This window comes from Podarcis vaucheri (assembly GCF_965113315.1).
Source record: "Podarcis vaucheri genome assembly, chromosome: 3".
Taxonomy (NCBI): Eukaryota; Metazoa; Chordata; class Lepidosauria; order Squamata; family Lacertidae; genus Podarcis; species Podarcis vaucheri.
The window spans coordinates 38,736,983-38,759,460 of NC_138761.1; the positions used below are offsets into that span (position 1 = coordinate 38,736,983).

The 22,478-nt window shown below is 41.6% G+C and overlaps 1 protein-coding gene across 1 annotated transcript in view; it reads right to left on the reverse strand.

The window, feature by feature from the left end:
• DNAH8 (dynein axonemal heavy chain 8) overlaps positions 1–22,478 on the reverse strand; it is a 148,671-nt gene that overhangs the window by 65,385 nt on the left and 60,808 nt on the right. The window contains exons 43-61 of the mRNA XM_082214788.1: positions 22,263–22,435; positions 21,716–21,894; positions 19,322–19,509; positions 18,534–18,620; positions 18,284–18,391; positions 17,385–17,519; positions 16,487–16,648; positions 15,009–15,255; positions 14,010–14,251; positions 13,777–13,917; positions 13,317–13,554; positions 11,683–11,825; positions 10,779–10,913; positions 10,294–10,416; positions 8,682–8,895; positions 7,264–7,373; positions 5,944–6,107; positions 5,418–5,610; positions 3,617–3,739 (exon numbers count right to left, since the gene is read on the reverse strand). Of these exons, the coding sequence (XP_082070914.1) occupies positions 3,617–3,739; positions 5,418–5,610; positions 5,944–6,107; positions 7,264–7,373; positions 8,682–8,895; positions 10,294–10,416; positions 10,779–10,913; positions 11,683–11,825; positions 13,317–13,554; positions 13,777–13,917; positions 14,010–14,251; positions 15,009–15,255; positions 16,487–16,648; positions 17,385–17,519; positions 18,284–18,391; positions 18,534–18,620; positions 19,322–19,509; positions 21,716–21,894; positions 22,263–22,435 (3,105 nt within the window). The remainder of the gene's footprint in view (positions 1–3,616; positions 3,740–5,417; positions 5,611–5,943; positions 6,108–7,263; positions 7,374–8,681; positions 8,896–10,293; positions 10,417–10,778; positions 10,914–11,682; positions 11,826–13,316; positions 13,555–13,776; positions 13,918–14,009; positions 14,252–15,008; positions 15,256–16,486; positions 16,649–17,384; positions 17,520–18,283; positions 18,392–18,533; positions 18,621–19,321; positions 19,510–21,715; positions 21,895–22,262; positions 22,436–22,478) is intronic.

Sequence of the window (22,478 nt, forward strand, 5' to 3'; positions counted from 1 at the left end):
GGGCCTTCCCAGGGGGGGAAGGGGAGAGATGGAGCGTCCCGGCTGCCGAACAGTTCGTAGAAGAAATGGAAGCGATCCATCGTCAGCTCCAACTTAACTTAGACAGGGCCAAGGAGGAGTATAAGAGGCAGGCAGACAAAAACAGAAGGGAAGGTGAAACCATTAGGGTGGGGGACCAGGTGTGGCTGTCAACCCAAGGGTTATCATTCAAAGGGGGTTGTAAGAAGTTAAGACCCAAAAGATTGGGCCCATTTGAAGTCACGCAAGAGGTCAACCCAGTGGCTTTCAGACTCCGGTTACCGAACCACATGAAGCTGCACCCAGTTTTCCACAGGTCATTGCTGTCACCGTATAAAGGGGACAGAGAAGGGAGGTTCACTCGGGGACCAGCAATGGAGGAAAGGGAACACAGCAACCACGTGGCGGAGATCCTCGATTCCAGGTGGAAGGGAGATCAAGTGGAGTATTTGGTAATGTGGGAAGGGGAACCGGAGTCGGAAAACACCTGGGTCATGGCAGAGGATGTCAATGACGAGGTCTTAATAGAAACTTTTCATCAGAGGTTCCCACGTAAACCTCAGCCTGTAGCGAGGTTCCGGAGGGAATACTTTGCTACCAAAGATGAGGAAGAGGAGTTGGAGGGGTTCACAGATTCCGAGGAGGAGGAGGATTCAGCGACCCGGAACGGCGACCGATGGAGGGAAATGTTCGAGACGTCTGAAGATGAAGAGGATTCTTTTAGGGGTTTTACCTCCTCACCGCCCAGAGGAGAGGGAACGGGAGGGGGTGAAGGGGGTCCTGGAGGGGAGGTGGATGTCAGGGAACTGCCATCGGAGGAACAGGTGGTGAAAGGGCTCACGGAGGCTGGGAGAGCATAGTTTAATAAATCTTCCCAGTATTCTAGATTCCGTACCCCTCTCCACCAATTCCATAGACGCTACTTATATAATAATAATAATAATAATAATAATAATAATAATAATAATTTATTATTTATACCCCGCCCATCTGGCTGGGCCTCCCCAGCCACTCTGGGCGGCTTCCATAAAAACCAAAAATACAATAAGATATCACACGTTAAAAACTTCCCTGAACAGGGCTGCCTTAAGATGTCTCCTGAATGTCAGGTAGTTGTTTATCGCCTTGACATCTGCTGGAAGGGTGTTCCACAGGGCGGGCGCCACTACCGAGAAGGCCCTCTGCCTGGTTCCCTGTAGCTTTGCTTCTCGCAATGAGGGAACCGCCAGAAGGCCCTCGGCGCTGGACCTCAGCGTCCAGGCAGAATGATGGGGGTGGAGACGCTCCTTCAGGTATACTGGACCGAGGCCGTTTAGGGCTTTAAAGGTCAGCACCAACACTTTGAATTGTGCTCGGAAACGTACTGGGAGCCAATGCAGGTCTTTCAAGACCGGTGTTATATGGTCTCGGCGGCCGCTCCCAGTCACCAGTCTAGCTGCCGCATTCTGGATTAGTTGTAGTTTCCGAGTCACCTTCAGAGGTAGCCCCACGTAGAGTGCATTGCAGTAGTCCAAGCGGGAGATAACCAGAGCATGCACCACTCTGGCGAGACAGTCCGCAGGCAGATAGGGTCTCAGCCTACGTACCAGATGGAGCTGGTAAACAGCTGCCCTGGACACAGATTTGACCTGTGCCTCCATGGACAGCTGTGAGTCCAAAATGACTCCCAGGCTGCGCACCTGGTCCTTCAGGGGCACAGTTGCCCCATTCAGGACCAGGGAATCCTCCATACCTGCCCGCCTCCTGTCCCCCAAAAACAGTACTTCTGTCTTGTCAGGATTCAACCTCAATCTGTTAGCCGCCATCCATCCTCCAGACACTCACACAGGACCTTCACCGCCTTCACTGGTTCTGATTTAAAGGAGAGGTAGAGCTGGGTATCATCCGCATACTGATGAACACCCAGCCCAAACCTCCTGATGATCTCTCCCAGCGGCCGCATGTAGATGTTGAAAAGCATGGGGGAGAGGACAGAACCCTGAGGCACCCCACAAGTGAGAGCCCAGGGGTCTGAACACTCATCCCCCACCACCACTTTCTGAACACGGCCCAGGAGGAAGGAGCGGAACCACTGTATAACAGTGCCCCCAGCTCCCAGCCCCTCAAGACGGTCCAGAAGGATGCTATGGTCGATGGTATCGAACGCTGCTGAGAGATCCAGCAGAACTAGGAAACAGCTCTCACCTTTGTCCCTAGCCCGCCGGAGATCATCAACCAGTGCGACCAAGGCAGTTTCAGTCCCATGATGAGGCCTGAATCCCGACTGGAAGGGATCCAAATGGTCCGCTTCTTCCAGGCGTGCCTGGAGTTGTTCGGCAACCGCTCGCTCAATCACCTTGCCCAGGAATGGAAGATTTGAGACTGGGCGATAGTTGGCCATCGTGGCCGCATCTAAAGATGGTTTTTTAAGAAGCGGTTTAATAACCGCCTCTTTCAGCGGGTCTGGGAAGGCTCCCTCACGGAGGGAAGCATTCACCACCCCACGAAGCCCATCGCCCAGCCCTTCCCGGCTTGCTTTTATTAGCCAGGATGGGCAGCATATTTTAATATGGCATGTAATTTTTGCAAAATATATATATATCCAATGACAACAGAATTCTCTCTTATATGGTGCTTCTGCGGGCTGTTGTTTTTTTAAAAAAGAGCATCAACTGCATTTTTGAGGTAATCAGCCAATGTCCTTCTTTAAATACCACCTCCTTCAAAGGTGAAGCTTTCATCTTCAAGGCTTTTCCAGTTACAGGATGCCCTTTTCCAGAGCAGTACAAGCTGAGCACAACTTTGTTTTCTTTTCAGTTCCTTTCAAAAACTCCCCCCCCCCATTCACCCAGACTTTTGAAAACTGTTTTACTACCTTTAAACTATCTGAGTATAAATTTATTCTTCTACTTGTTGCTTGTTTTATTTGTGTTGCTTGTTGTTTACTTGTTGCTTTCAAGTTTTGAAAAATGTCTCGAGACACTGATAAAAGGAAGTTCATAATGTTTCGATAAAATAAGGGCGCGGTCCTAACTGGGATGAGTAAGTTAGGATGTGGTGGATCCCCAACTCCCCTGGCTGGTTTCTGGCTTAAGACCCAACTCGGTCACATGTATGCTGACCCAAATCCCTCCTCCCAGCTCACCTGGGGCTTGGACAGTTGAGCTGAACTTGGTGGCTCTTAAGCCATGAATGAAGGGCACTCCAGGGGAATAGCATGGGCAGGACCAAAGGTGGGGATTTAGGCTGAATCCTAAACCCATTCAGCTCAGTCACATGAGCTGGCAACCTGGTGTAAGTTACGCAGGCAAAAGGATGATGTAACAGAAATTGGATTTTAAAAGTTTGTTTCTCCACTGCCGGTAGTAGTTCCACTCCTGAATGGAGTTTGGATCTGGTGTAGCTATATGCTGTATCCTATATGCTGACTTAATCTAAAATGGCATAATCTTTTGGACTTTAGTTCTGACTATGGAGAATGGGCTGACCTGTTGAGAAGGAATAAAGACATTGCTAGGTTGGAGCTCCCCCGAGATCTACCTCTGCTCTGCCATGACTCCCCCTTCCCACCAGTGCAGGAAATGAAATGAAGACTATAACTTTAAATAAGCATTCAGACCTTAACAAGATGTGTTATAGCATCTTTGAAAAACACCAAATCCAGGAATCCACCTCTGACAGCTTCGTTATACTGCTTCTGATAGTACTGCAATTTGTCAGATAAGAAGTCAAGAGATGGAATCTAAAAAAGAAGAAAATAAGGATAGCTTTCCCCCCTAAAGGATAGCTTTTCCCCCTTCCCCCCCATTAATTCAATAAATTAATGTAAAAGCATTTTTAAAAATATGAATAAAAGAAAATCATATGTCTTTGAAAAATGTCCTTAAGGGTCTACCAGATTTTTTATTTATTTATTTACACAGATCATATCCTAGAAATGATATGATATCAGCTTATTTTTCTCAAGATAGGATTTGTCAAAAATGAATTTCAGGGAGGTGTAGGTATATGTATTCCCCAGGACTGACTTAACTCGTGGGCAGTTCCGTATCTGATAAGTGTTTATGTTGTTTATTCCACTAATGGTGGGCTATTTAGCCCAAGCAGTAGCTGCATATATACAGTGGATTGCCTCTAGATTTAGTTTTCTACTTCTTTTGTATGATCATTTCTAATACACACACAAATGGTTTTGGCAACTGCTCCTGCAGACAACTGCTGCAATAGGTTCAACTTCCTATGGCCATACTTATGAAAATAATGTTTATTAATTGTGTTAATCAAACACAAATGAATATGAAAAGCTACCAGTCACCCACAAGCTTGTGATCTGTTTTTGATGTGGCTCCCAGTGCCTTGCCTATCCTGACCTACAATATTCTGCTATCTACCACACAGAGCACCAGTTTTACTCAATTTATTTAATAAAAAAATTCCTTCCAGTAGCACCTTAGAGACCAGCTAAGTTTGTTATTGGTATGAGCTTTCGTGTGCATGCATAAAAAGCTCATACCAATAACAAACTTAGCTGGTCTCTAAGGTGCTACTGGAAGGAATTTTTTTATTTTGTTTTGGCTACGGCAGACCAACACGGCAACCTACCTCAATTTGTTTAGTTTGACTTATACCCCACTTTTCAACAAGAGTCTTTAAAGCAGCTAAAAACCTGTTATGAAATGCAACAAAAACACCCAGAACCACATGCTACAAAATGAAACAACCAGCCTCACTGGGAAGGAGCTAACATGTCCCCATATTCTTCCCCACAGGGCAACTGTCGTAAGTTGGTTTAAGTGGGGCAGGTGGGCAATAGTCTGACTGGAGTAGTCCCTGACTTTGTCTTTGCCTGTGTCCCACAACGTCTTCTTCATTTCAGCAGGGCAGTTGGTGTCTGTTGGCCCTATGTGGGTGCAGGAGGAAAAAGTCCGAGTGCAGGAAGCCCTGGTGTTGCCCCTGCCTGCCTTCCTCACCCTGGTTGCATTACAGGCAAATAAAAAAAGCAGCATAATACGTCTTTCTCGTCCCCACCCCACCCCCTAATTCATCTGGTTCTAACTCTGAATTTCCTCTAGCAATAATCCACAATATTAGCAACATTTGGGATTATTTATAGTCAAGAGTAGGGAACATTTTTCAGACCTAAGGCTGCATTCCCTCATGGTCAGCCTTCCACAGTCCAAAGGCATTCAGTCCAAGTACATTCATATAGCTAAAGCACTCCAGGAGAGGACATAGCAGGGCCAGTAAGTAAGGGGCATGGCCTGTGGACAGTCTTTGGGGACAGAGAGGCTTGGAGGCCTGCATTTGATCCTGGGGCCTGAGAGTTCCATGCCGTTCTTGTATAGGTATCCATTATAGATCTGAGCATGCTATTGTTGGAACCCAATAAAGGAGGTGTTTGGAATTAAGTAAATAAATACCAATTCATAAATTTTTGGTGCTTCAAACACAAAATCTTCAGGCTCTTCACCAGTTGGCTCAGGCATATCACGTAAAAAATCAACAAGATATGGTTCTTCTTCAATTATTGGTACCAGTTCTGAATCTACATGTTCTTCAATAACTCTAGAAAAGTTTCTTTCAAACCAAGCTTCATCTTCTTCGCAAACAAATCTAGAAGACACAATTCAGGTATGATGAATAGAAAGTTTCCACTGTAGAAGAGTGAAAAGATGGCTAAATATTTATGTGGGTGTGGGTGTCCCTCAGCTGTGGACTAGATCTACTATATATTTTGGGAAACTGTTTCTCCTCTATAGGTTCAGCAGCCTCTTCAGATAGTGTCACCAAACTCAGCACAAGGGTTCCTAAGGTGGGGGTGAAAGGCTCCATCACTGCTTGGGTGCCGGGAGCCATTCTGAATCAAGATGGCTGAACACAATGTCACACTGGCATGACTTCATCTCAGTGTTTGTAATTCTTCAGTAAATAATATAATGATCATACCTGTCAGCAATTACTCTCGTGCATTCATGTTTAAATAGCGACAGGAGAGTCCTGAGGTCCGTACATTCTTCTGATTTTATAGTTAACATTCCTTGCCAAATTCTGGAAAGATCTCTCAGATTGAAGATGTAATGAAATTTGGATGGTGTGGGCAACATTTTCACCTAACGCAAAAGCATATGAACGGGTATAAAAAATAAAACAGGGCCTGCACTGAGGTCTACAGGTTTGGTTTATTTTTTAAATGGCAAACCTCATAAGGGCAGTAAAGGGACTTTATTTTACTGTATTATGGACCTCACATTTCCTTCCATTACCTCATGGTGGCATACATGGTTCCCCCACCTAATTTTATCCTTGCAACAATCCTGAGGTAGGTTAGGCTGAAAGTTGTTGATTGGCCCAGGGTCACTCTGTGAGCTTCACGGGTGAGTGGGGATTTGAACCCTAGTCTCCAGGGTCTTAGTACAACACTATAACCACTACACCACAATGGGTCTCCAACTACCAACCACCAATGAGCCAGAGGCACTTGGAATCTTGAACTGTGACAGGATCTAGTGGAGTTCTCCTCACCTCTGCATTCACAGGATAAATGATACCTGGAGCACAGATCCTTCTGGCAGGGAGTAGGAAATGAAGCAAGCAATAAACACTGTGAACATGCACTTGTTTATGTATCAGAAAGAACCATTTGTGTCCCTTCATGTGCTGTTTGACTCCAGCATTCACCAGCCCTAGCCAGCATGACCAATAGCTGGGGATGATGTGAGCTGGAATCCAGCAACACCTAGAAAGTGATATGTTTTTCATGCATTTGGGCAAATCTGAAGCTTCCCTTGGGTGATTCCATGCAGAGAAGTTCAAAGCAGCCCTACATTACTCACACTAAAAACAAGCAATATAAGAGAGTCGCTTGAGTGGAAGCTGCCTGCCTCTTTGATGGTGGCTGATGGGAATTTTGAGGTCAATAATTCCAATTCAATATGCAAATTCTAGTTTTGCAACCACAATTTCTCATTAAAATGTAATCAGAAGAAATGACTAAATATTAGCTCCAGGCTGTATGTTATTTTAAGCGTTGATTCCTGCATCGCAGAGGGTTGAACTACATGACTCTTGGGGTCCCTTCCAACTCTACAATTCTATGATCTGCTAAGAATGGATGCACGGGTAGTTTCTTCCCCAGTCAACTCCATTCCTTCCAACCATGGAAACCTTACAGAACCTATACACTACAGGCAATATATGAGCAGATTTTAATCCTGTGTTAAACCCATAAATAGGGAATATTTTACAAATAATTATGTTCATCTTTACCTTAGTCCACTGCCACAAGATTCTGCCTGCTGACACTAATTTTGGTATCATTTCACATACTTCAGGCCTGAAATGTCTACACGAATGAAAGTATCCACAGCCAATTATCCCTGAAAAATAACGGTATATTGATAACTTTAACATGACTCCAAAATTATATATTCTCATGAAGGGCTGAACGCTAAACATACCGGTACATCTCCAGGAACAATCTACAGCTGTACTTAACTTTAGACAAGTCAATAGCTACTGTTTTGATGCGAGAGAAATCAAAGAGAAGTCAAGCATTTCATTGCAGCGTGTATGTGTTTGTAATCTTCACTGGTCTCTCCTTTGGTTGTATCGGATTACTAACACTAAGTTCAGCTGATGAATTGATTTGACTACAAAATGCAGCAGAGCAATGATACGGCTTCAGAAAGAAGGAAGATACTAAGCAGTGGACATTATAAATGACTTATGTTATAACTTATTGTAGAAGCAAAAATCTAGCTCATAACAAATTATTTAATGTAGAAACGTGCTTATGGTAGTGGCACTATATCTCTAGAACATTTATTTTCACTAATAAACAGAAATTTAATAAAAAATTAATGGAAAAAAATAGTTTGAGGTGCCAAGCTAGATGCTGCTTGCGTTTCAAGTGTTTTTGATTTTCGACTGCCTTTTTGTATGTGTTTATATTTCCCATTACGTATCAGACAGGCGCCATCTCTAGTGTTGTATCAGTGCCTGTTGAAGACCCTCTGTCTTTCAATGTAACTTTTAAGTGTTTATCGCAGTCTTTATCTGGGTTGGACTTGAAACAGTCTTTTTATACGAAACTGATGAACAGATGGGCAATGAAAGCGGATCGTGCAAGCCCTTAAGACTGCCAAGAGAGTTATCCTATACTTCAAGGCTGGGAGGGTGAGCTCTCGCCCCCATCCACTACTTTGTGGTCTGACGATCTCACTGCCCTGACTACTTTTGAGCATAAATCTCACAATCACGGATCTCATTTTGAACCAATAGACATATGTAGAAATTGTTTGTATACATGAAATTAGATAGATAGCTTTGAGATGTTTCATAGGAAGCAACAGAATAGAAATGAATGAATATTAAAATATATTTTATGTTGTAAACACTCCAGTGCTACTATCTTGAAGGAAGAACATAGCATAAAACCTATATAACAAATAAATAAGTTAATAGTTTTCTGTTTGCCTAGGCATTCGAATGATTTTATACAGAATGGCCTTAACTGTAGTTTTATGTCACGTCTGTAATACTTGGTGGTTGTTTTTTTAAGTAATTGTTTTTTAGAATCTCTGTTGCTTTAAGAAGGAGAGAAAGGAATTTACATTCTACACAGGAGCAACCTAGACAATTAATATAAAACAAATTCAATTTGAAAGTAATAGAAAAATATATACCAAAGATTTTGTCTATGGATGCATTGGTTGGCAGAGTGCAGTTAAAAACCGTAAACTGCCTTTTTAAGCGCTGTGGGATATCATTTCGACCGCCTCCTGGGTGAATCATTGCTGCTATTAACTGCACATCAACAATCGTAGTAAAATCTCCAGGTTTATCCAAACTGTACATTCCTTCCATTTCCATCATCTGCCTCACTATTTCATTTGTTACCTATGGAATTAATAGAAGAAATGTTAACCATTCATTGAAAACAAAATACCAGAGATACAACCCTGCTAATTTAGCCAAATAATTTGTTACTTTATTCTAGACATAGGGTACAGTATGAAATATGCTACACTTGACAATGTCTATGCTTTTGTCCTATTTAAATCAATAAAATTTACATGGTGCTTAAATTTCTGTTGGCTGAATCAGGCCATGTCGCATTTGAAGTGGTCAGTGTTAGCAAAAAAATGCTAACAGTTCATATACATCAAGGCAACCTAGGATGATTCAGTCCCAAAACTGCACCTGCACCCGGATTGGATCCAGATGTGATGGGCAGTCAGGGTTCATTTGTCCTTTGCTGGTACCTAACCCTTTAAGTTGGCCCTAATCCACACTACCAGGCACCAACCTCTGAATCAGTACAGTGGTACCTCGGGTTATGAACTTAATTCGTTCTGAAGGTCCGTTCTTAACCTGAAACCATTCTTAACATGAGGTACTACTTTAGCTAATGGGGCCTCCTGTTGCCGCCCCGCCGCTGGCGTGTGATTTCTGTCCTCATCCTGAGGTAAAGTTCTTAACCCGAGGTACTACTTCTGGGTTAGCGGAGTCTGTAACCTGAAGTGTTTGTAACCCGAGGTACCACTGTAGATTCAAATTACAAAAAAGGCAATTGCAACCATCATTAGAAATAACTTTATGACTGTCTCCAGGAGGCTCCACATGTGGAGAAGGGTGAACATTCTCCATCAGCTTTCTAATGGTGGAGAAGGAGCCTGGTTGCTGTGCCTTAGGAAGAATGAAGGGAGGGGAGACAGGGAGGGTATAAAAAGCTTCAGAGAGAAGGACAAAACCCAGTGAAGACACAGGGAACAGGCTGGGCAAGCTGGATGCCTAACTGAGACTCTTCTACAGAGATTGGGGAGATATGGTCCTTGCTTCCCTGTGGGCAGCCTTCTGTAAGCTGTTTCCCTAAACCCCATTGGGCATGAGTGAACAGGGAGTACCAACAGCCGCTAGCCTCCCCCTCTAACCCACCCACCCCTGCTCCTTTGGGGAGGCATAGGAGCCCTGGATTTAAGCCTGCCCAAGGCACTGAAGTTGAATACTCTTCTTTGGGAAGAGCCTTCCATGGAATCCTGAGGCAGCTCTGGGCTTTGGGGAGACTGTTCCTGGGCTTTGGGGCTTCCTCCTGGGCACACTGGGCTAGGTTGACTTGGGCACTCTGAAGAGCTGCCATTTTTTTCCTTTTTTGACCCCTATGCCATGGAAGGCATGGAACATGCATCCTTTGATGTGCCCTTTCCCCAAGGTCACAGTACACCAGACTTTTACTGACAACATTACAGAGCGAAGCAGTACTTAACGATATTACTATGCACAATTTTATAACTCTACCTGATCTCCCCATTCGTTAATAATTGGCATGTTAATATCATCAATGAATATTGTCATTTTTCTGCCGTTTGGTGGTCCATAGGTACTTCCCATCCGTTTGTCCACATAACTTTCTATTGTCCTCTTAACAATTAAAGAACACAAAAAGAGGGGGAAATATGTAAGTAATCGCCAAAGTAGTTTACAAATCCTTGCTTGTTTGTTTTTTAAAAAAACATTCTTAAAATGTGTTTTCCAATTTATGTAAGTTCTCAGATAAGTTCCCAAATAACTTGGGACCATGAATATTGTTGGAACTTGGTGTTAAAAACAGAGAACAAGATCAGGCTTTGCATTCATTCATTCATTCATTCATTCATTCTTAGCCATTTTCCCCGCCCCTCAGAACCAGGGCTCAAGGCAGCTACACTTAAGATTATTGCAAAGAATTTTAAATATTTCTGCAAGCACATCGTGTAGAACTGATTATCAAACCTACAGCTTACCTGAAACATTCCAGGTTCTGTTGCTGAGGAAAAGTTTAAACATTTTGATAAATGTTCTTCAGGATCGTACTTTTTTAAATAACCTTTAATCATTACAGTCTTTGCTGTTCCTTGTTCACCAATAAGCAACACTGCCTGCAACAACGTTATGCCAATTTATTATCAGGCTTGTATAATAAAGCTACTCCACTGCACAAAAATGGTTTGAAACAGAATTTTTAATATAATTATGTTGGTTTTCTTTCTAACCTACTACTTACTTTCACATTCTATTCAGGCTTCAGCCCTTACCAAAATATAAATGGCAAAAATCAATATATTTTTATGGGACAGAAAAGGGGAAGGAAGGACACCACAATACTTTTGCTCATTGCTAACTCCCTTTTGAAACAATAATTGCTAAATCATCATTCAGTTAGGATTGGATCTAGGCATTTTCAATTGAGAGCTGTGACTGCTTAAATTTTATTTATTTATTGTTGCTGCTGCCAAAATTGGGGATGGTGTTATGTTGGGGGGGACGGGACTACTTGAGGGGAGGGCAAATCTGCACACCAAACCGATTAGCCACCCCTGCCCTATAAATCATTGTTTGGAGTTAGACCTTTATTGAGCAAAAGGCCACATATTCAATAGGGGTTTCCCAGTCCCTTCCTCCTTATTGCAAACCCCAGAATAACCACTGCTGAAGTTAGGAGATGGCATGAGATGGGTCACAGGGGCTGCATTAGTGTGGGTTTTTGGTTGTTGTTTTTTAAATCAAGCAGAGGAACATTTTCTGTGTCTATAATAGTCTGTGTTGTTGTTGTTAATCATAGACACAAAAGGACATATATATAATAAGGTAGTTTGGGCATAAAAAGACATTACCTACTCACATTTTGCAAAGAAAATTTGCACTTACTTTGTGTTGTTTTGCTATGGTATCCATTAAAAACTGGGTTCTGACATTGTCAACATTTGGAACCAGAATAGATGAATATTCAGGAACACTGTCTGTTGGATAAACATATTCCTGAACTTTTTTATTCCAATGATCCCAGTCACCTAAAAGTAGCAAAATAATGGTGGAAAAGCTCTAATTATTTCACTTCTTTTACCAGCAACTCCACAGTACTTCCTAGCGAACAAGGAATGACACAGAACCCATTGGACCTATTCTACATGGGATCAAAAGACTTGGTGAATTAAAGGAAGCCAACTTCTTTTCTCATACTATTATGCTCAGTCACATGAATCTCCAGAGTGTTATCACATAGGTGATTTTGAGTCACTGGTGGATTCAGAATAAAGTTCATTCACTCCACAATGATCACTGTAAGGAAGAAAGGCAAGAAATAAAAGGAAAGCTTTACACTCCCTAATTCTGCTTCTTTTAGGAAAGAAGTCTTAACAATCAAAACTCAGCCATTAGTGAGCTGAGCTCATCCATCGGACACTAGAGCCCTATTCAGGCATTCAGATTACTTACATGTAAATAATTGCATGCACACACGCAAGAGAGAAGGAGCAGGTTTATACTGTTAATCTCCCCCCATCCCCCACTCCAGCACATAATCTTGCCCTCTTTACAGCCTGTCAGGGAACTGACATCGGAGCAGAGGGGGAAGGCGGTGCTTCCAGACTCTGCAGAAGAGGGAACGAGTAAGGGTAGAGAGAGAACGTCATCTGGGGAAGAAGATCCAGGTGACACCAGGAAGAAGGGAGAGGGAGAAAGCATCTCGGAGGAAAGGCTCCGAGACTCTGGCAGTGAAGCCAGTGAGGAGGGTGGAGGGGCACCACTAGGCACGCCCACTCTGCGCAGAAGGGTTACGCGCAGAGAGGCGAGGCGGAGGTTGTCCGTCAAGGAGCTCTTATGCTGGAGGAAATTTAGGAGACGCCCACTCACGGATTCGTCGAGCGACTGAGCAGCAGCAGCACCCAGGCTGCTCAGTCAGGGAAAGACACAACCGCCCCTAAGCAGTTTGGAACAGCTAGAGGTTTACACACAAGCAACCCCAATTCCTGTGACACAGCCCTTTGTGAGTTAGAAGGCCAAGGTCTAAAGTAGGGCTGGCATGAAATGATGCAGAGGAATCTGCAAGCTTCTGTCAAAATTCTGTTATGTTTCAGAGAGGAGAAAGAATTTCGGAAGAGTCAAAACTCAGAGCACTAACAGTATCAGTAGCCACCATTTTATTTATTTACTGATTTCAGTTGTGTTTCGGGGAAATCAAAATGACCTTCCCCTCTTGCTGACACCTCTCACTGATGCAGAGGAGTTCTGTTCCTGGTCCCCGCACTCATCGGCAGAGTGCACATAAGCTCACCCCACCCTCTTCCAGGTCCAAAAGGACCTGTGCGTCGGCCTGTACAAAGCCACCATCTCACCTTAGCTGTATTTCAGTTCATTAGTCCTCATTCATTACTACATATTCATTATGGCCAAATATAAATGCCTTTCTTTGGAAGTTTAGCAACATGCTGGAAAGAACATCTCCAGTACTGGAGGCTTGTGCACTTAATTATTAAAGAGCATTGCACTGCTTTTTCACTTACCGTAATCAGCAACGTAGTACTCATACATTGTCTCTGAAGCACCTTTAGGAATTTGTGGCAAATCTATTTTGCTCTCATGGCTTCTTAGAAAGGCTTCCAGCTTTTCCCTGCTTTCCAGTTCTAAGAGGGAACCTAAACTCCACATCAGGCCAAACACAAATAATTTGTGAAGATGTGCCAAGCATGCAATACCACCTTCTTCCTTTGATGGTATCAAGCCTTCCAAAAGATTGATGGACTGGAAATATTTTTAAAAGGAAGAAAATGTTACACAATGTTTAACTTTCTTAATCAAACTTAAATACAAATTTCACTTCATCTCCGAGAAAAACTGCAATTTTATATCTATGGTTCTTAATGTTTTCCAAAAGATTGTCAGGAAGCAAGATTTCTATGCTTATTTCTTTAGAGGCAATCATGCAATGCTGTATGAACAACTGAGACAACAGTAACTATATACCTGCATGATATAGTTACACTCTAGAAGCTCCATTTTTGGACCAAGGTTTAATTTCATGTATGTATATGCGTCTTCAAACACTTTATCATATAAACCTAGCAGCACATCAGCTTCTTGTGTAGTACGAGTCTTTAGCCAACCCTGTAAAAAAGTCAGAAAAACAGTTTACATTCTTTTAAAACCCATACTATTTAAAAGAAAAAGAAAATTTGATCATCCCTGCAAAAGTGTACCTGCAATATTGGCCTCCAGCTTAGTGCAGAAGAACTGATATACACCATGCCCATTCTAGAAACTGTAGCAGGAGATGCATTTTCAATATTGTGAACTTCAAAGAGCAACTTGCAAGTAGGAGACATTGGAATTCGATCACCATTTGCTAAAGTGAGAGTCTTATTATCATCTAGCACTGAATTCAGATTCTCAATCCAAATTGCATCTACTGGGCCATCTAAAACCAGAAAAATATTCTCGCCTGGAAACAAAGAGATATGGCTGAAATATGGAGGCTAACATTGAATAACAACAATGACAATTACAAGGAGGGTGCTTGTTGTTTAGATATTGAGGAGCATCAAAATGTGATTAACTCACTTGCTAGCTGAAATGACATAGCTCAGCGAAGGCTACACCACTGAGAGTGTTCCAATTATGAGTTCCAGTTCTTAATTTAAGGCTGCACTGCACATCTTTAAGCAATATAGAAATCAATGTGTCTCAAGCCTTAAATTGGAATAAATTTGCAGTGTTGTCCCCATGAAATTTCACTAGACTTTTTTTTAAGAGTAAGGGTAGTATCCAATGATGTAATTCCATTAGGATTTCAGTTTTCACAGTGTAACGTCTTCTCTCCTCTCCTTATGCACCCCCCTTATGTCTCAAAATCTGCTCTGGTGGGCAGGAGAAATTTCCAGAACAGAATTACGGGACATGCAGAAAGAGAAGAGAGGGAGGGGATTCCATTGCAAAGCCAGAACTCGTTGTGCTAGTGGAACTACTTGCTTGGATACTGCCCTAAGATTATTGCAGTTTTATATTAAATGAATATATATTTTCTCAAGTTATCTTAATTACTTACTCAAGTTATCTTAATTATCTTTACTAGAACAGAGACCAATTAATGCAGCTGCAAACAGAAGATCCTTTTCAGCAGTTCAGAAGATCCTTTTCAGCTGAGAGATGATAATCAAGTTCCCATATGCACTATATAGAACACACTATAGCTGGCATACCCTTTTTAGCCTTAAGCGTTTTTCTCCACAGTGTGGAAAAGATTCCATCTGTCCAGTCATTTGTTGCTGTATCCAGTTTACCAAACATCTGAGGCGCAGTAATAGCTTTTGGGTTCATACGCATTTCTCTGTGAGGATATCCACACTCCGTCATTGCCCTCATCAACATAGTTATAACAGTTGTTTTCCCAGATCCACTTGGCCCAAGTGTCATCAACCCATGGCGTACTTTGGAAGTTTCGTACAACTAAAACAAGGAGGGAGAAAAAAGTGTGGCCAAATCAGAAATAACTACAGTGGTACCTCACAAGACGAATGCCTCGCAAGACGGAGAACTCGCAAAACGAAAGGGTTTTTTGTTTTTTGAGCTGCTTCGCAATACTATTTTCCCTATGGGCTTGCTTCGCAAGACGGAAACGTCTTGCAAGTTTGTTTCCTTTTTCTTAACACCGTTAATACAGTCGCGACTTGACTTCGAGGAGCAACTCATAGCACGCGGTGTGGTAGCCTTTTTTGAGGTTTTTAAAGACTTTGGTGATTTTTGAAACTTTTCCAAAACTTTTCCGACACCGTGCTTCGCAAGACAAAAAAAATCTCAAGACGACAAAACTCGCGAAACGAATTAATTTCGTCTTGTGAGGCACCACTGTATTAGGATTATCTGTGTTCTTATTGAGCTTGTTTTCCTAAGGACTTCCTCCTGAGCATGTCCCCAGTGCAAAGCAGGGAGGGAATGGGTACGTTTACCTGGGACTAGGCAAGGCAATTGCCATGAGAAAAACAATTAAGGTTAAATCTAAGTAGTGCTTGAGGACATTTATACAAACTTCATTCTCTGTATCTGTATGTGGTGTATCTAGATCTTACAAGAGATTTTAAGATTTGCTGAAGTCAATTAGAAACTGCATTGGTAGAGAACAAGGAATATTTTGAACCATGAGCTGTTGGCTTAGGCACCAGGCCCTCCTCCAGAACAGAGAGACAGACAGACAGAGAGAGAGAGAGAGAGAGAGAGAGAGAGAGAGAGAGAGATAGGCTATTGCCATCAAATAACAGGCAGTATATGTCAATACCATGAAAAATATGAAAGGTTCCCTATGGAACGTCCTTCCTTCATATGTCAAGGAGACAAAGAACTACACAACGTTTAGAAGACATCTGAAGGCAGCCCTGTATCGGAATGTTTTTTAATGTTTGATGTTTTATTAAGTTTTTATATATGCTGTAAGCCGCCCAGAGTGGCTAGGGAAACCTAGCCTGAAGGGTGGGGTATAATAATAATAATCATCATCATCACTGCTTCTGGATAATAATGCACAACTATATGCACACCGCAAGTTACATAATGTGATACTTCGGTTGTTACTGGAGGCGAGGAGGGATCCTCTGAGACAGCTCAAATGTGGAAAATGTGATTTAGAGCAAAAATTCACATCTGTAGGTTCTGCAGTTTAAGTTTACGAGGTATACTGTAATACCTGGACAAGCTTAAGATTCCAAGGTGGATGGTTAATCAGTCCTGCCTCTTCAACCTGATTTGCAACGGCTGCCTGAAGGTCAACATATGTATTGCTGTCCAATACCAGCCCCGGAAAGAGATCATTTATAAGACTAAGAAAAAGGGGTTCATCTTCATCTACCTGGAAAAATAAACAAAACACAATAATTTATGGATTTGTAGAGATGGGCACTGATCCAGATAAAATTACTCATGCCTCTCAATGAAAGAAATAGGACTTGCAATGGTTATGAAAAACTACTTCCACTAAAATCTATGGGTTGTAAGCATTAATAATTTACTTTAGGTAAAAGAAATAAAGCAGCAGAGTTTCACTCTTAATGATGTAAGACACACAGGAACCTGCCTTATACTGAGTAAGGCCACTGGTCCATCTAGCTGAGTATTGTCTACACTGACTGGCAGCAGCTCACCAGGATTTCAGACAGGGCTCTCTCTCAGCCCTACCTGAGGAAGATGCTGGGGACAAACCTGGAACTTTATTCATCCACAGCAGATGCTCTGCCACGGAGCTACAGCTCTCCTCCTGAATTAGTCTTTTTTATTTGACTGCTTACAAAATTCAAAAGCCTATTTAAATAACAGAATAAGTATAAACAGTGTTCACGAAAGTGCTTATAGAAAAGTGTTCATGCGTTTCTGTTCTTCTTTTATTTATAAACTCAATTCTGTCTAGTAGCTGTACAGAGTGGAGTGCTTTATACTCAATGAATGCGCACCATGCCTAAAGATTTAAAATTAGTTTTAGAACATGAGGAATATTTGAAACACATCTGAAACAGCAGCAATAAGAGAAAAATACATAGTAGCCACATTGTAAAGTATCCTCTGAAAATCTTAAATGGATGGGTTCTTACAAGTTTAGAGAGGTTCATGTCCCTTAGTCCTCTCATGACAGTACTCATTTCGCTGTCGTCGGGCCTTGCCCTCTTCTGAGATCCAAGAGTCCTCAACACTGAAAGGATATTTCTCAAGCCGAAGTCATAGTGAACCTAAAAACGAAAGCGACAAATGCTACAAAGAGTAACATGGACAGAACAGTGTGCTGAGCCGTAATATTTCTAAAATGCAAAAACTCAAAATCCTAACCAGAGAAATTAAGAGAATGTACCAGAGCACTTTAATGTAATATATTGAAATTGGATGTTCATTGAGAAAAGACAAATTTTGTATGTAAAAGGTATATAAAACAAAAGCAAGAGCAACATCTTGTGGTGAAAGGGGGCAACCAAACACTTTGAGGAAGGTGAGGAAACCTGGGAGGTTCTGAGCACTTCTGGGGCCGGAGGCAGCGACACAACTGACGATATGGAATATTGCTTTTCATCCCTGAACATATAGTCCAGAGATAATGAGGAGTGCAATGGTCACTCAAATGGTTACCTACTGTACGGTTTATCAAAGAGCAAATACTTTACAATATCCTAAAGGCATAAAACTTGATCAGTATAATATCACATATGCTAGTCGTGTCAGGGTATAATCCTGTGGTGGGTCCAGGAAGCCTAGGACATGAAGAATGTCAGCCATCACAGACCAGCTCTGGTCAGAGAAGTGGCAACCAGCAAATAAGTCCCTTTGCAGAAACAGGCCACCGCAGTTAATGAAATATGCCCTGGCCCCTACAAAGGTTTTTAGGTCAGGCTAACAAGTAAGAATTCTGGGGAACTAAGAGGTCCTGTTTCACTACTCTTTGTGACCTATGTACCACTCATTGGTCTATAGCTATTGCACTATAATGGTGATGCAATATTACCTGCTTGGTAAGCTGCTCTTCACAAAGCTTATAGAGAACAAAGAATTTCTGAGCCAGTATGACATTCTCAATAAAGCCACAGCTTGCAAGTTTCACTCTCATGATTATCTGAAAAAGAATAGCACGTTATTAATAAATGTATTAATATTATAATATTTTAAATAACAGAAAGAGCAAAGAGCAATGCATTATTATTTTTTGTAAAGGTATGCAGCTGAGAAATATGTTGCCTAGGAGTGATAAATAGTACCTGTCTATCTGGAACCATCATTGCAACAGTTCTGAATTGAATTTTTAGGTTTTCTGGAAGCTCCTGGCGTCCAGCATACCCGGGATTCTGCAAATAAACAAAGAATTTGGGGTAATTTTGTTCAGAGTATTTGGCATATGTCTCAACTTATGAGCACAATTGTGATTTATGACATGCATCTATATCCTCTTTGAATTCAATTATTTATTTATTATCTTGCCCTTCACCTTCACCCTAAGATCACAAGGAAAATTACCACAGGAGAAGAACAAATTATAAACCAAACATGGAATATAAATATAAATTTGAGATAGCTATAGCTATAGCTATAGATATACATATATGTGGTTTTTTTCAGCTGGAACTCACTGGAACTCAGTTCTGGCACCTCTCAGGTGGGCACCATTGCCATTATAAGAGAAAGAGGGAGACATGAGTTCCGGCACCCCTTTTTCTAGAAAAATTGTGTGTGCTCTCTCTCCTCACAGAGAGAGGAATATATATACAGTACACACAGGTATATATATTCCTCATCTCCCTTCCTGCTTTCTATAACATCTTACCTGACGAAGAGTTCTGGAGAACTCAAACATTTCCCACAATTTCATGACATTTCTGTTTATCCTAATTTAGGTATTATAAATTTAATGTTTTCAAATATATTGCTCTGTTAGACAAAGTAATTAACCACAAAGGTAATTTATTTTCAAGTATATTGCAAAACAAAAATATGATTGATTTTCTCTCATCAATAAATTAAAAATGTGTACTTAACATAATAAATTTACCATTGTCAGAAAAATTCCAAACTCTGGGTTTAAATCTACAACATCTCCATCGGAAAATATGAACTGTTTTTTCCTTTCTTTTCTTGCTGTCAAAATGATATAAATTTGTTGAGCTGCTACTGACAACACCGGTAATTCAATTCTGTTAAATTCATCAAAGCATCCCCAGGAGCCAGACTGTGCAAGTCCTAAAAGAGGAAAATGATTTTTATTTTTTTACCCTGATTATATCCTTTCTGTAGTTAAATTTTTTATTCTTCTATGTTGCCTGGGCAAGATCTCTCTTCCAGAGCTATATGCAGAGAAGAAACCTCAAAAGACTGCTTCTGGGTATGTACTGATGTTGTAGAAAAGTGATGGCAAACCATCTGCTGGCGTCACCCACTGTCAGCATGTATTTGGAAGGCCATTTGTATGGTGTCTGCAAGCAGCAGTGCTTGCTCAAACATACGGTTTAAAATGTTAACTTTCATATATATATATTTGTCAAAGACGCGAATGGGAAGAAAAGAGTGTGTGCGCTCACCAAGAGTGTATCATACCAATTCCTACAACTTTCCTGGGCAGCTGCAGTATTCATAAGGAAAGAACTTTTAATAAAATTTATGGTTTCTCAGGCCCAAAGCTTCGTAAGAGTGATGTCAGAATACCACATCCCGACTACTCAATTCAGCAATTTATTTTGCACGCACAATTGCTGCAGCCCTCATACAAAAGCCTTTTTAGCCATCTCAGTGTTGGGGGCATGACATTTAGACCGGCCCTGTACTTCCCCAGAAACCTATAGTGTGTACGCCAGTCTTTGTCAACCTGGCATTCCCCAGATGTTCTGGGCTACATCCTGCATTGGTGAGCCAGCACGGCTGTGGCTGATGAGAATCGTCTCATGGCAGATAGAGATTAAACCTGCATGAATCTTACTGTTAAGTTGTGGGTGAACATATCAGACAACACAAAGATTCTTCAAACAGCTCTTGTTTATTCACAGGCCCGAACAGAACTGAACTGAAGGGTTCAGCCAGCCTGCTTATATAGAGCTCCACTAGGACGCAACAGTAACCATTTTCTATAACTATCCAATCACTGACAGTCACTTTAGATCCCTTATTTGCATATGTGGACCTGAACTATCTACAGTATCCCCCTGCTGGCCCAGGGTGAGAACTTCAGTACATACCACTTACCTTGTGCAATCTTATACATGCCTGTTCAGAAGTAAATCCCATTGAATTCAAAGGGACTTACTCCCAGACAAGTGTGCATTGGATTGCAGCCTTAGGCAATGGATCTTTGAATCAGTAAATCTTCACTTCTGATCCAATATGAAATGCTTTCTTGTACATGCTACAGGTGTAGAATTTGTTTTTCTTAACTTTTGCATGGCAATGTAATCTTCCTTCTCTTATCTTTTAAACACAAGTATCAAAGCTAAGACCATTTAAAAAAATGAATTACTCCATAGGGAAAAAATTAGGGCAGTACGTTTCTAATTATGAAACAAGTATCTGTTTATTACCATTACAATTGGCTGTAGTACAGTATCCTATATTGCAAATATATTTTAATTTCATATTACATTCAACTTGCATCTTACAAACCGTTATTACATTTCTTAACTCAGTCTTCCATAAAAACTATTATTCTATCTTGCAATTTCCCCTTATCAGATATTGGCAGGCCAATCCTGCACATGTTTACTCAAGAGTAAGTCCCACTAAATTCAGTTGGGCTTGCTCCTACGTAAATTCTTGAATTGAATCTCTTTCCCTTGATTCCTCTTTGCTGCATTCAGGCTGTTAACTCCACAGGGCAGGAACCTTGCAGCTCCATCAACGTCTACTCAAGAATTACCACTGAGTTCAATGAGACTTACTCTCATATAAGTGGGTAGAGGAATTTAAAGGTCAACACCAACACTTTGAATTGTAGTCAGAAACGTACTGGGATTTTATCCTGTGAACTGCCCTAAGACCTGCAGGTATAGTGTGATATATAAATTAAATAAATAAATAAACTACAGCTCCGACAATTGCTGATCGTTGGCCATATTGGCTGAGGCTCAAGGGGGTGCAGAATAGGGAAGCAGTTTCCGAAGCAGGGTTGGGAGGGTGAAAAGAGGGCTTAGAAGTTGCACAGGGTAGAAAGGAGAAGGTCTAAGGAGTTTCCATGGGATGGTGAGTGAAGGCTTGGTGAGCAGCATGACCAGGGGGCAGAATCCCCCTTATATCACCATAATTATAGTTCCCTAACAATTTTTCCATACAGTGGCTTAGGCAGATACTGTGGCAGATAGTAACTACAGTATCTGATGAGCGTATATCGAACACCAGTGGTGCAGTAAACACTGTTAATTCCATTACTCCTTTTCAATATGTCCAACAAGCCAGGCCTTACCTTTGAAAATACGGCCCAGTCCTCTGAAATCCATTTGATCTGAGCAGTTAAATACGACTACGTATTTCCCCAAAGCTTTCCCCATGTCTTTCGTTGTTTCTGTTTTGCCGGTACCAGCAGGTCCTGCTGGAGCTCCTCCCATGTTCATTCCCAAAGCCTGAGCTAAAGTAATGTAGCATCTGTAAATGTAAATCCAGATCACTGCATACGAATACAATGCAATTGAACCTCACTCTACATGTTGAACTCGGATAACACACAAGCCCCCATTCAGCAGCGGTGGCAAAAGGATCAGGTCCCCACTATGGAGCTCAAAGATTCTCAGACTCTGCAAGTCCATGATAGGTCCCTTGCAGTAGGAGGGAGGGGAGATGGTCAGAGATAAGCAAGAGCACTGCTCTGCCCTGACTTCCACACTGCTGGCAAGAGGCTGGCAGAGTTTTGGATGTGGTAGTTCAACTGCCTTCAGTTCTCCCTCGCCTTGACTATTTAGGATTGTTATCATTATTAAATTGTAGATAATATGTAATGAATCCACTCTTCTTACCTGTCTGTTAATGGTGTTATAACCAGCCGATCTGTGCATCCCAGAAATTCATTTTGATAAACAAAATCAACATCTGTAATTGACACCAATGTTTGATCGAGATCTTCCTTAAAATAAAATCTGGACTGCTTCAACCATTCAAAATCAGTCACTGATTTTATATGCATTTTAACCTTAAAAAAGAAACATTAATTATATCATAACAGTACAGAAATA